Here is a 15016-nt window from a genome sequence, read left to right on the forward strand (position 1 = left end):
TGCCAAAATACAGGGAACAAAATAAAACAAAAATCTATAGCAGAATACAGAATCCTCCAGCAAATTATTAGCTATTATTTGAACTCTTTCTAGAACTGCATTCCTTTCTGGCCAGAAAACAGCACAGTTACTAAACAAACACTAAATTACAAGGGAAAGCATGCAAGCATACAAGCAACAAAATTCAAGGTGGCTGCAGTAAGACCCTTTAAGTTGCTTTGCACCAAAAGACTTTTGCAATGGAACCTGTTCTAATTGCTTTTCTTTATCATCTTTTATTGTGCCTTTGCACCTGTGAATGAAAAACGCACTACAGCATAGCTATGAGCAGATAAGTCTCTCTCCTTTTGCTTGCCATGAGGCTCCATTCACTAAGCCAGACAATTGTGAATCTAATCTGAATAAATTATAATAAATAATGCAACCATCTAAATTGAAATTAAACGTAAATAGGTAGAACAATGATTTCAAATATCCCACAAACTACAATACGAATTTTTATGAGGTTTCCACTCTCTCAGTCAATCTTTTACAGGCTAGGCATAATAAAGTGGCTGATTGTGACTGACAGCAAGAATAGCAGACACCAACCTACTAGGATGGAATAGAGGATGCCTGGTCGATCAGAAGGAGGCTGGATGTTTCGGTCCTGATCTATGGCTTGTATGGGTGGAGTGACACTGATGGGGTTCACATGTTCCTGAAATGAAAAATCAGATAGGTTTGAAACAGAAAAACCAGAAAGCCAGTAGCCAGCTCTTTAGATTTAACACAAAAACATCTCACTGAAAGGGACATTCACTGAAATTTCAGGAGAAAAAAATACTCATTTAAAAGAATACTTACAGCACATGTCCCTTTTGAAATCAAAATTAAGGCAGCAACATATATTTCTACAGCAATTGCCTGCCTTTGAGATAGATCTTATACTATAATAGTATCTTCAAGGAAAGGAAGCTCACAAATGTTCAAGCAAATCTTGACTATGTGTCTCTACAAAGTCCCATGAATCGGTCATTTCAGACATCATTCCTGAAATACAGGAAATGCTTCAAAAAAGGAAAGAAAACAAAACTGAATTTGAGAATCATTAGGAGCTAGAGTGGCTCTGATACATGAATACATACTGCAAAAGGAATTCAAGCTGAGGTACAGACATTTCAAGGATAGGTACATTTGAAAAGTTTGGATGGAAACTGCAGTAATTCACATCATTATTCAGAAGTGATATTGCATGCCAAACATGGAAACAGAAAGCCAGAAGAAGTATTTCCAGGCTTTCATCTTGTTTGGTATTCGTATGTCCATTTCTTCACCTACCAACTTAATAGCATTCCTGTACCTACTCAATAGCACTTAAACCTCACAGTTGCTTCAAATACTTTCTAAAGTTTTCCTATGCTGATGCAGTCTCTATTGGTAACACCAGAGGTGCCATTCCCAACTGCAAAAGAGGAGTTTCAGTAACCTTGGTTGCTTAATCAACTAGAAATGTAGTTAACCCATGAATGTATGTGCAGAAGTCTTTTCCTTCCCCTTCTTGTGTGGCAAAAATGTTTAATAACCTCTATGAAAAAAACAGACACCTATTTGTGTCTATCTATGACTAATCCTGGCAGCCTTTCCTTTGGAAAACTCTTATTACTCCATGTTCTGCAAGAGAGAACTTGAAATTTAGCACAGGGATAGGAATGAGACAAGTGCACACACTTGGCCAAGTTTTGGCACAGCCCTTAGAAATCCTCCTGCTGAGATCTGGAAGAAAGCTGCAAGAGCTTTAGTGATGTCTGTCAATAAACCTAGAGGGAGAAGAGCTGAGCCAGAATGAGACCAAGACAGGAATGGATGTAAAGTAGTTTGCAACAGGCAACAGTTAGTAACCCCTCCTGTAATTTTGGATATGCAGGCATATGGTCATCAGCAATAACACAAGTTATTCTGCCCACAGTTTGCCCACCCAGAAGTCATTTTCTATGGGTTACTGAGGTCCACCAAGGCTTCTCCAGTCTCATGATCCAGGGCCTGGTACCTCCTCACTTTACCTCTCTGCTCATGGCTTTTTCCACACTTCCCAATGAGAATGCAAGTTCCTTCATCAAATGCCTGCTTCCACTTTTGACTCTTTAAAAAATTAAACTCTTAAAAGTGTAATGAGGAAGATGATCTCAAAATAGGCATAGAGAGAGAAGATATATTTGACATATATTTGAATTTTTAAAATGCTTTAGGACCGCATAAAAGTTACATGCTGAGAGATAAGATTGCACATAAAATCATTCAAGACTAAAATGCCATTTTTAAATTTGGAGATCAATTGAAGCACTTTCAGACAAATCAACATTATAATTTAACACATATCCACAACAAAACAGTCTCATTTGCTTAAGCTGGCTAGGTTTTAAACTCACTAATACCACAGGCCAAGCTGAACACATCCAGAGTATATGCAAGAGAAACAGTGAGGGATTTAGCCTTGTCAATAATGAGATATCAGCTGCACCTGACCACCAAAACTAGACTAAAATAACAAAAATAATATAACTCAGATAACAAAGACATGTGCTTTACTTTCCAATTCAAGAAGCTCAAGAGCAGCATCTGGAAAAACGGCATTTGAAATTAAACAGGTTCTTCTTGGACAATGATATCTTATCTCGCACTGCTACCATTACCATTACACTGACTCCTCCAACCAAATAGATCAATTGAACAGAAGCAAGTTATATAAGCAAATGAAAAAGTATAAGAAAAACTAAGAATGAAACATGCAATCCATTACATTTTTATTCTATATAAACTGTACTGTACGCATCATGAAATAGGCTGCTCAAACTAAAAGATATCAAGGCAACAAGATCAGCTGCAAACTGCTGAAACATTTAGGGATAATTTAAAGCTGTTTTGAATCAAATAGGCTGATGTGCCTTGACGCAAAGCTAAAGGTACTTTCATATTTTTTAAAATAGATAATGCAAGGACCTTTTTTCACTTAAATTTAAATTAGAACTATGAAAACAGCTTCACAAAGACACAGCCATTAATTATGTTAATACATCTGTAAAAGCATGTGAAGGATTGTTTCAGAAGGTATATGTATACTTTTTATGAAAAATGATTACTAAAAAAAATTATAATCAAAACATGCTTTGATCAATAGTAGTAATAACAATGATCATTACACAGGGATATTTCTTTCTTCCCTGAGCCCTTTTTTTGTTGTTGTTGTTTTGTTTGTGTTTTGGGGGTTTTGTTGTTTGTTTGGTTTTTTTTTTGGTTGCTGATTGTGTTTTTTTTCTTATTTGTTTTGTTTCTCTTATAACCACAAAAAGAGTTCATAAACTGAGGTGATGCTGCTTTGATGAGTCACAACCCCTTCAGCTGTCACTTGCCTGCCCTCAGGTGCTCCTGGGAGTCAGTGGTCAGGGCCTCTACAGGCAGAAGTAAACATTACCAGCTGCTGTAAAAGATAAAACCACATGGAAAGGAAGAGCCCCCAGACTTTCGTTTGGATTCAAAGGCGAGCTTCCCACCCAAAGAGCTCCTATGTCTATTAGCCTATGTGAAACGAACTAACAAAAGAGTAACAAATGAGACAAAAACTACATCTTTAGAATTTATTTTTGCATTCAAAGACAGCAATTCTAGCCCTAATTCACATGAAAGACTAAGTTATTAAGACATACACAAAGGCTGTTAAAAAATAAAAATAATTAAAAAAAAAAAAAAAAGGAGGAGCATCATGAACCTATGTATGACTCCAGACAAAACAGGATACATTAGAGTGCCTTGGGCAACAGCCCACTAAAAAAACAGAGCGTTCATTTACACTGATATTTCAGTTTGCCAGTTTGTGGTGGCATTTCTTAAGTAGATACAGTTAACTTACTTTTACCCAATATATTCATTACTAACATGGCTGTAAAAATCCATTCTAAATCACAACCATACCGAATCAATCGACATTCTTGTAAAATAATTTTCTAACTCATAGTAAACCCTGTGTTTGCTACAATTGTCCTAGGAGCTATAAGGCACTCATATACACATATACGATCTGTTCCATGGATGCAGGACATGTATAAGATGACTAATGCTGAACAGGTAAGCATTTTCTGTAAGGAGTTCAATAAGTTGTCTAATTTTGAAAAATCTGAAACATCTCCCCGGGCATTTTTCTCTGAAAACATAAGAATATATATTTGATTGTGAAAAGACCATAACTAAATACTAGATTATCGAATTTATTCAGATTCAGCAGATTATAATATCTATTAACATTAGGGGAGAGTTTAAGAAAGATACTTTTATATGTTGTCAAGTAAGTATTTTGATCTGAATCAACTCAACTGACAGCTTTTCAACGGAGATTGCTTCCAACAACATTATGTCACTCGACTGGCAACAGATTATAAAAAAGTCATCCTTCCCCTACATTTTGAAGTACTTCCCTTTTTTTTTTCTTCTCAGTCTTGACATTTACTGTGTCACAGTAGTGAACTTCTCCCGCCTCCTTACCCCACACCACCATGTGCACTCACATTTCCCATCAATAACTGCATGCAGACCTAGTTGCCCAGTTCCCTTGCCCGCCCATTTTCCTAGCTGCCAGCAATCACTGTTTCCCTGCTGCTGCTTCCAGACAATCACACCATGGTGCCTTGCACTGACTTTGTGTCAAGTGGCATGCACTGCTACCCCCAAGGAACACCAGTGTCTTTACTGACTGGCTCAACTATAAAAACTGAGGCCAGGGACTTGTATGCTTGAGAACTCCCCACTTTACCCAAGCTGTGGGCCTGAATCATAGAATCAGCTAGGTTGGAAAAGACCTTTAAAACCATTAAATCCAATCATTCCTCCAGGACTGCCAAGTCCACCACTAAACCATATCACTAGGGACATCTACACAGTTTTTGCACACTTTGTGGGACAGTGATTCCACCACTTACCTGGGCAGCCTGTTCCAATAACTGACTACCTTTTTGGTGAAGAAATCTTTCCTAATCTTCAGCCTAAACCTCCCCTGGTGCAGCTTGAGACCATTACCTCTTGTCCTATCACTTGTTACTTGGGAAAAGAGATCGACCCCCATCTCACTACTAACTCCTTTCAGGTAGCTGTGGAGAGCAATAAGGTTCCTCCTGACTCTTCTCCAGACTAAACAACCCCAGTTCCCTCAGCCATTCCTCATAAGACTTGTGCTCCAGACCTTGTTGCCCTTCTCTGAACATACCTCCAGCAATTCAATATCTCTCTCGTAGTGCGGCCCAGATCCAAACACTGGATTTGAGGTGCATTCTCTCCAGTGCCGAGTACAGGGGGATGATCACTGCCCTGGCCCTGCTGGCTGCACTATTGCTGACACAGGCCAAGATTCTGTTGACCTTCTTGGCTACCTGGACACACTGATGTCTCATGTTTAGCTGGTCATCAATCAACACCCCAATACATACAATCATCCAAATTTCTAGCCTAGGAATTGAAGTCTTCACTGATTCAGTGGTTCAGTGATTTTCAAGAAAATAAGATCAGATTCTCTGTCCCTCTGCTGACAGGTTAAAATATATAAATAGAGTCTAGCAAACTGGATTAAATCACTGAAACACACATGCTATTCCTTGCGTTTGACAATTTGTAATCTTTATTACTGATCTGAAAAAAACTAAGGAAGATGCACATTATGCTTTGCAATGCCCAAACTGTATGAACATACAATACATTCATTTTTTTTCCTACCTTTTTTTGTGCGTAGCATGTTATTTTCTAGGAAGCGCTGAGAACTGTATTTTGTAGTAATAACTTTTCATGACACTAAATATTCCAAAGAAAACAGTGGATCACATTTAACCATCAGCTTTTCTTGGGTTTCTCTCACAGTGTAAAGCAATACAGATACATCTATTTTATCAGAACAAGGTGGTCAATATCACGATTAGTTAACATAAGATATTTCACACTAGCTTTTTACATCCTGAAAAGTATTATTTTTATAGCCTTCCCAGTTAGGGAGCTCTAACTGTAGCCAGTGGACTCCAAACAAAGCCTAGGGGCCTTCAATGCACATCATACTCATGGCTTAGCTGATGAATTTACTGATAAAGACAGTGGAACTCTCATCCCTACGCAAATAAGGGCAAGAAGCTTTTCAGTAGATAGAAGATATTAGTAAAACAACATAAATTACCTTATGCTGACAACCAGAACCCTTTCAAAGGGAGCTCTATAATATTAAACCAACAAAGTTTTTGATGAATTGAAGAATCATTATGGTTACACCGGCTGTCTTTGTGTTCTCTTGAGAAATGTGTGAGGTTAGAATACAAGCTGTAAATTGGAAATTGTCTAAGTTATAGCCATGCTGTGCAGAAACGCATATACTATTGCCAACACACAGTTCTAAAACAGCAGGAAGAATTGCAAAACCATTCCAATAACATCTTCTGCTGCTGCTTCAGATGCTATGCCAGTACAAGGGCTGTGACAAAACACTAATGAGCATAAATCCATCATAAAGTACTTACATGTCAAAAAAATGCACAAAATATTTCAACTACATTCTCCAACCACAAGTGAAGTAAATGCAAAAAGTAAGAAATCGACTAGAAAAGTATATTCACCTGAAGATAATACACAAACCCTTGTCATTAGTCAAAATGAGTATGTCATATCAAAACTCCTATTTGGAGATCTCACCATTGTCCCTCTCTTCATGCCTTCCTTTTGATAGCTACAAGTGCCTAGAGATGCTCCCTTTGATCAGTGAGGAAAGACCAGGGAGAGGCAGTGTGTCACATCAGGAGAATTTCCTCCGCTACTCTTTGAGGGCTAATGTGATACTAAGACATACACAAATATAGGGTAAATTGGATCTTCTGACCCTCCTCTGGCACAATACAGAATCCTGAACTTTTTGGTTAAGATCTCAACTGAAAGCCAATATAGAGAGACAGGAAGAAAACCCCAAGCACAGATTTAAAACACACTGTGAAGCTGAAAGAAAATAAGAATAAAGCCTCTGCAGAAAATTGCTCTGAACAAACTGTCACAGGTGCTAAACAAATTTATATGGCAAAAATTCTGACTTGAAACTGCTCCCTGAGTACGGGCAAGCCTATATGAGGAAACGTCCATTAAAATCTACATTGCTTAACCCTAAAGATTTGCAGCCAACTTACCTAATCCATGCTTTTTTACTGGTTTGCAACACTGTGTATATCTGATGATTTCTGCTCTGTTAAAATAATACTTCTTACCACCAGATGATGTAGAGTCCAACCACATGGTGCAGAATGTCCACACTTGGTATGTAAATGAAATGTGAGCTGTATTCCTGGATTCACAGTGTAGCAAATTCAGTATTTTGGGTGAAAGGGCATTTTTTTCAATACCACTAGTAAAACAGGAACTATGTTATAACAGTCCACCCCTAGGGGAATGTCAACTAGCTACTAACAGCAGAGAGTAAAACTGGTATTATGAAATCATAAATATATATGCAGAAAGTAATTATAATGGGGGGGGGATTTACATGTTTAAAATAATTCTAACTATTTATCTTTAAGTTCACCTTCCTTTCTGAAAGCTGATAAAAAGCAACAGTGGAAAATTTATGCAGCTGGTGTGTGTGAACTAACCTCCCACATCTTCTCTGGGGGTATAAAAATGTTTTACTAACTGATGGGGAAAACTAAGACATGAGATTGATTACTAAAAAGGGACCTACTTTCTAAATTCAGCACTGTACTTGTCAAATAGCTTTTAGCACCTTTGTTGTTCAATACAGTCCATGGTTTCTGTGTTCTTAGTTTTATGTTGTGTTCAATGTTTATGCAGTTTACTAAAATGAAAACTGTAAAATTGGAATATCCTGACAGATCATGTTATTAACAGAGTAAGCTGTCAAAACACACAATTACTTTCATTTATTTGTAAAAACAAGCCAGATTTGAGGAGGAAAAATATTTTGAAAGAGCATCAAGATAGCATAATGACTCAGAGAACAGAGGAAAATAGAGACTATTTTTATCAATGATGTAGTCCGTGAACAGCAGGTCCAAAAAAGAACTAAATATCATTGGGATCTGATCACAGTGCTTACTAAATCGCTTTTTCTGTATCTGACATGCTTTATAAGAAATGTCTCCAACAGAGTAACTGTGCTGGAAACTAAATGAAATGCATTATGCAATGGGCCTCCTGCCTCAGCATGCAGGCATAACCTGTTTTGCAATTCAACAAAAAGCAAGAATTCAATCTGGAGGTTCTATTTGTTCCAATGTGATGACTGTGATTAAAGAACAAAAAGATTTCCTTTTTGACATTTCCTTTTTTTCCATGCAAACTATGAAGTGTTTTTCCTTGATTATCCTTAAAATTCTTGATAGTAGGTTTCTTATCTGTTCAGGATTCAGATTGAGGCAAGAAAATGGTTGTAGAAATGCAAGTTGCAAAACTCAAGACAAACATGCCTACTTCTTTGAACTGTGCTTTGGTAGAGCCAAGTTCTCACCTAGAGGGACAAACAAGTTCAAAAGTCTCAAAGGAGAGGAAATTTTGGTATTATTGAATCTGCAGCCAAGCAGCATTTCCATTCATCAGGCTGATACAGGAATTGAACATTTGTGGTTAGCAAAACACCCCTATGGTCCAACACTGTCAGCTTTGAGAAGAAATATTTATATGTTCTTTACAGATTTTTAAGGTTTTTTGGTTTTGCTTGCAACTATATGGGTACTTCTCTAGTTTAGGCATGGGAACGTCAGCTGTAACTACCTCACACCTGATTTTCTCCAAACTGTCCCTTTCTCATTAGTCTCCTGTCAAGAGATAATTTTAGGCAGAGATTTTGTGCTCAGAGCCAGCTACAAGTTCTATATCACTGTTATCATAACCACTTTATTACTCTGCTTTAATGGTTACATTAACAGTGGCATTAATGTAAGTGAAGGTTATAGGGGGAAAAATAGTTTTACTAGGTGCATTTTCAACAGGTTTGTGCATTTGTGTAGAGATATATGTGTACACATACACATACAACCTGCAATGCTCACATACTTCATGTATAAACTCATCCTCACATCTTTTTACGATATAGTGAAATTTTGTGTTTAGATGCTTTTCTTAACAAATCCCAACACTCTTCCAGAGAAAAAAGCAGGAACTGTTTACAAAGCTAATTGCTACCTGTCTAGAAATATGAGCTGCTTTAAACTTCAGCACTGCTGTACTTGACAGAGGTATTGATGCAGAGTCAAATGCAAACTAAGCACATTTTCTTTTTTCAGAAGAAGTCGTTGCAGTTCACCATGAATTTTCTTATGCTCTAGAGAAAAGACTGCTAGGATTTTAAGCAAAGTTTTCTACAGAAATGTGATCAATAGCACAGAGACAAACAACTGTACTGGTAATGGCGATGGTGAGCTGCCCCTTCCCTACTCTACACTGCCTTGTGCAGCCCACAGCTGGAAGCAGGGAAATGCTATTTAGCATGGCACAAGGCATTCTTTCTGGCTTCTTCACATTTTAGATAGGGGGTCAGGACAATGGGAAAAAAAACCTAAGCTGCTGGGCTCCTTTGGTGGCTCCTGCCCTGATGTTATGAAGCAGCCCCACTGTGGCTGCTCCATCATGATGGATGGCACAGCTGGGAGGGCTGCCGACCCCCTAAGGGCAAACACTGCGTTGGGGACACAAGAACAAAAAGTGGAATGAGAGCACATCTGTATCATAGAGTGCAGTGGACCAAGGGGACTCTTAAGTTATCCTTAGAAGACCAGTGACAACTGAAAAAAAAAAACAGATAAAGCAGTCCAAGGTGAACTCTGAGTTGCCACAGCTACATTACTAATCAAGAGCCATACCATGAAAAGAGAAGCAGCACTCAGAGCGACTCCAAAGGTTAACACTTCTGTCTCAGAGAACAGACTCCTTCTACTACACTTGCAAGTGTACCTGCACATGAATCACTATTTGATTAATTGAAGAGCTATTATAATCTGCACCCTTTGCATTTTGACAACAAGCTGAAAAGAGAAATCTTTATTTGTGACCCTTAGTGAACAGCTAGTTTATAGTTTAATGGGATAGCCTAGTTATTGAAATTATAATTATCTCTATAAGGATCCGTGTTACAACATGGATGAGAATTCTTCTGAAATGAAGTTCATTGATACAGAATCGCTGCAAAAGTATTTTGGCTAAATGTCAACATTTAAAACCTTTAGATGTTTCTAAACGACATTTAAGGATCAAATAAATTAATACATATGCTTTCTCTTTGACAATAGCTCCACTTCAGGATGTAACAAACACAGTTCTATGAAACAGAAAAAGAAGAGCATATTCTGAAAGTGACTTTTTTGTTGTGGCAAATATCCAAGACAGCAATTAAATCACATAGGTAGTTGATTGCATGTTCAAGATGCAGACCAGAGCTCAGAATGAGACAGAGATGGTACTTTCTCAGGCATTCTTTCCTCTCCTGAAGCTCTAGTTTTTCAGGAGTGAAAGGCTCTATCACTTCATATCCAAAATTCTTTAATGGCCTTATGGAAAGCAAGACAGTTTCAAATCCCTGGTTGTGAAATACCTTGTAAAAGTGATGAATCATACTTTCCTACTGTCCTCCTGTAATTATTTTTGTAAGCTTTGTGATCTCACACATCATGAATAAATCTTTGCTCTGAGGCAGGTGGGGTTTTGCTGCTGTTGTTCTTTTAAACTAACTTTAAAGTGAAAACCAGAGAATGAACAAAGAATACAATAGGATGAAGCAGCAAGATCACTTCAACAAGGTGTTTGGCACTTTTTGCATTTCATTAATTCAAAAGATTTTTGGCATCAGTTCTGCCACACAACAAGAAGGTGTGTTTATGCTAGTGAACCTGTACTACTGCACAGATCAAACCCAAACAGGCATCCTGGAGACCTGTGTCGATCATTTTATGCATTTGACTTATGTGGCTGATGTGACAGACTAAATTTTCAATCAAAGCAGATTGTCTTCATTTCTGAAAGCAAATGACTTCTAATTACAGCTCCAGTTACTTCTTCCAAGCAAAATTAGGACCCTTTTTCTTCTTAGCTTCTGACAAAGCTATAAGAATTCAGTATTTTCCTATTAGCAGTCCCAATAAGTTACTAACCGTGATGATAAATATCAAGCAATTAATGGAACATTTCAGTTTTTGGAGAAAAAAAAAAAAAAGAAAACTGTGTAAATGATAAAATCAGCCATTTTTACCAGTTTATTCCCCCTTCACTCTTGATAATTAAAGGAATCAGATCTGATATGAAGTCTCTAAAATTTCAATTTACAACTTGATAAATACATAGAAAATGTCACCATCAGCCAAATATGCAGCTAGACTGGGTCTCTGGTGAGCTACCAGTGTCCTTGTTCTTCTTGTGCAAGCAAGGGAGCCACATAGCCACTCTGTATCATGGGCCACTTGACAACCCAGTTCTAGCAATAAACCAAATCTGTTTCTCTCAACCCAAACACAACCTTCAAAGATGATTGACAATTCTATTTTTCTTTAGTTCATTTTTTGAGTATATATTGTCCAAAACTTTTTAGTTTTCAGTCAAGTTTGATCCCTTTTCCCTTAAAACCTCCCTTTCTCCATTTTAAGAAAGATTAGTATTACTGAGACTCTAAAGCATATAAATTATGCTCAATCAATTATTTTCACGTTATTAAAAATGTCTATGTGTCTTCCTGTTCTGTCTTTCAAGAAAATCCACTATTCTCCCTGCCTTTTGTGCTATGTACCAAATCCACAAAGCAAGTTCTCCACCATAGCAATCCCACACTTAAATCAAGTTTCCTGTACTCAAAGCAAACTGTGACTTTATTCACTTGATTCCTACCCAGAGACACAATCTCTGTTTCTGAAACACAATCTGGCTAAAATAACCAGCAAGAAGGTAACTCTCAGACTATATTCACTTCTTCTGCAGCCTTGCTATAATTTTCTCAACCAGAAAGAATGTTTTCAATAATTGAAACATCTGGTTTCTACAAATATTCATTACATTTCATAACTGAAAAGCACAGTTTTGTCTGTTCTTGAACTGAAAAGCAGTCAACTTCTCCTTTACTTGAAATACAGCTATATTTAAAATCACAAGTTAATCTTAGATATTAAACAGTGACTGTCCTGCCCGTTCAATACATCAAGTAAGTGAAGTGCTTGCTTGCCTGCTAAGAGATTACATAAAAACAATTCTTAGGTTCATGTATTAACATATTAAAATTACTGAGAATTTACTGATAATTATTTTTAGTTAGCCATACTGTCTTGGTACACTCCCAAATACATAAAAATTAATTACCTGAAACATCGTATCTTTGTAATTTTAACCTTTTCATGCTTCAGTACATGCTTCAGTGAGATTTCTTTTTTAAAGAAAGGCTCTGCTTATCAAGACACTGCATATGGGAGACAGCCAATCAATCACAAAAATGGAAAAGATAGGGAAAGCCTTAAAACACCTTTTATGACTCCTTATCATGCACTAGCGGATAATCAATAGCTTATCAAAGCAGCCCATTTGACTTTGCTGGAAGAGTCATTTCCATACAGTTAATTCAAAATCACCAAGTCAAGTTATGAAAAAGCCTACACTACTAAATCTACTGTGAATGATATTGCTTGTTTAACATTGAACTTAATATCAATTTGATGACCTCTGTATGGCTCCAGCTAAAGAGAAAAAAGGTATACCCCTCCCCCCCCCCAAAAAAAAAAAACAAAAAAACCCAACAAACCCCCAAAACAACCAACCAACGAGTTTATCCTTAAACTTTAATGAGGGAACTGAATCCAAGAAGGGATTTTTTTCATCACTTTTGAATTGTTTTCTGACTTCCAAAGCAATTCAAGATTGTCTATAAGTTCATCATGCATCTATGCTTAAATTTAATTAGAAGCTGACTGCTTCTCAGCTATACTGCAAATAACTTGGCCACAACAATTCAGCTTTTTAAATAGAAAATATATTGACACAACTGCATACATATCATGAAAATCAGTCTTCATTTTCCCTTTCCTAATCTCAGTTTCAGGTTTTACCTAAATTGCTAATGAAAAATTAGTACCCGAAAATGGGTCAGTTTGCTCATCTTTTGGCCAGTGGCAAAAGGAGTATTCAAAGCCTCAGACATTAGAGAGACGCACTTCTAACTTACTGAACAAGCAACAACCCAAGAATGTATAGATACAGCCAGGATTTTTAAAGCACTTCTCTGGTTAGTTTTTGTAGTATGGCTGAAATGGCAACATTGCCCTGTCTACCAAACAGTTTATGGCTAGTAAATGCACAGGAACTCATTCATCTTACAGCCCAACAGTTGACAGCACATGCTATCTTTCACCAAAGATTTAGTTAAATTAAACCCAATTGCTAAGCTTCTAAATAAATATCTTAAGACACAATACACAGATAAAAAAGTACATAAACCTTTTAGTAGCAAATAACAGTTTGCAAGTGCTATTTTGTCTAACATTTTCTCAGATACAGTAGTATTTGTAAAGAAAACGCAAATTAATTATGGCATTAAATATGAGTTCATATAGAAAGCTGGACAACATATGTCTACACTTAAAACCGAAAGAGTTAACAGCCTAGACTAAAATGTACGAGAGGCCTGATTTTCTGTGTTCTGGAGCTACTACATTCATTAGAGAATGGCTACAGAAATAATAAACAAAATAAAAGCTTTTACCCTTAATCATCTATTTATTGACAGTATAGAAACTCTGAAATAATAGCTGTTGATCTTCTCAACTAAACATGTATTTAAAACCAAAGCATACTTAAGTCCTGAAACCACGTGATAGAAAGAACACATGGGTTTATCATTGGTAAATGTAAGAGGGGTCCTCAGGCAACAGAAATGTAGTTAAAAGTCAAAGATAAACACAGCCTGGTTAATAAGGAATTCGTTGCATTCCCTTGTATTTATTCCTGAGAAACACATATCTGAAATCAACACTAAGATCAATTTCTTATATAGGAAGGGATAAAGAAACAGATGGGGGGGGGGGAACAACAAAAACATCTACACAAGAGAGAGACACAGAACAAATGTGCTGGGTTAGGCATCAAGAAGTACCCCTATAAACAGCCAGCCTACTTTCCTACAGTGTGCCAGCACACCTTCAATTTCAACATGAGTCTCAATGTCAGGTACCATTGCAGAGCTAGACTCTGCCTAGTCAAAATGCAGTCACTTCTTTCCCTACTGAAAATATTTGTATAAAGAGAAGCACGTAGTTCTCCTAATGATGAAAGCTCTGTTTTCTCAGGAAGCCACAAACCCAAGCCACACTTTAAGCATTCAATTATGGCAGCAGATATAATTGTGCTCAATCATGGTCTAATTCCAGGGTGAAGCATAAATACCATCCCCTACAAGAGCATTTAGCATCAGTCTCCAAAATTGGACAGCACCTATTTGCTGAGAAAGGAATAATTAGAAACAAATTAAATCTCAAGTAATTTCCTGATGTTTGATGCAACTAAATCACAGGCAGCACTCATAAGACTATACTAGACAGAGTAACCAAAGGCTCCAGTAGAAGATTCCAAATCTTAATAAAAATAAAGCAAAGAAAGGACATCTTGAGATACAACTGTTTCAGAAACTAACAACTTCCTAAATTGCCCATGAATATCTTCAGTTTTAAATGTATCATATCTAACCAGCTTGACTGTTAGTAGTGGTTAATTCACCACCATGCACATTCGACTTCAAGCAGTCATGCTTACAAGAAAAAGCAAGAAAGAAACCACTTTCATCAGAGGTAAGTATTTCTGCTATTCTATGAGATTTTGCTCTTCCCACAGGTAAACGAGGCAGCTTCCTCATATGTTGGAAGGTTTCACTGAAGTTGATTTAATCACAAAAATCTTACTTAGCATCTGTAAAAGTATCTGTATGGACACTTGGCAAGTTTCTCTCAAACCTCAGGAAAGGTTATTTGGTTTTAACTTGCACGGTAGATGCCTG

General features: G+C 37.1%; 1 protein-coding gene across 10 annotated transcripts in view; it reads right to left on the bottom strand.

Annotated features, from left to right (window-relative positions):
- Positions 1 to 15016, bottom strand: part of PCDH15 (protocadherin related 15) — a 370883-nt gene that overhangs the window by 226677 nt on the left and 129190 nt on the right. For 9 of the 10 annotated variants that reach the window (XM_062637927.1, XM_062637929.1, XM_062637924.1 and 6 more), the window contains one exon: positions 592 to 700. The exons of the other annotated variant lie outside the window; for it this stretch is intronic. In XM_062637927.1, the coding sequence (XP_062493911.1) occupies positions 592 to 700 (109 nt within the window). The remainder of the gene's footprint in view (positions 1 to 591; positions 701 to 15016) is intronic. 10 annotated transcript variants of the gene reach the window in all.

This window comes from Pezoporus occidentalis, unplaced genomic scaffold (assembly GCF_034315485.1).
Source record: "Pezoporus occidentalis ecotype Australia unplaced genomic scaffold, CSIRO_AGI_Poc_V1 ctg54, whole genome shotgun sequence".
Classification (NCBI taxonomy): Eukaryota; Metazoa; Chordata; class Aves; order Psittaciformes; family Psittacidae; genus Pezoporus; species Pezoporus occidentalis.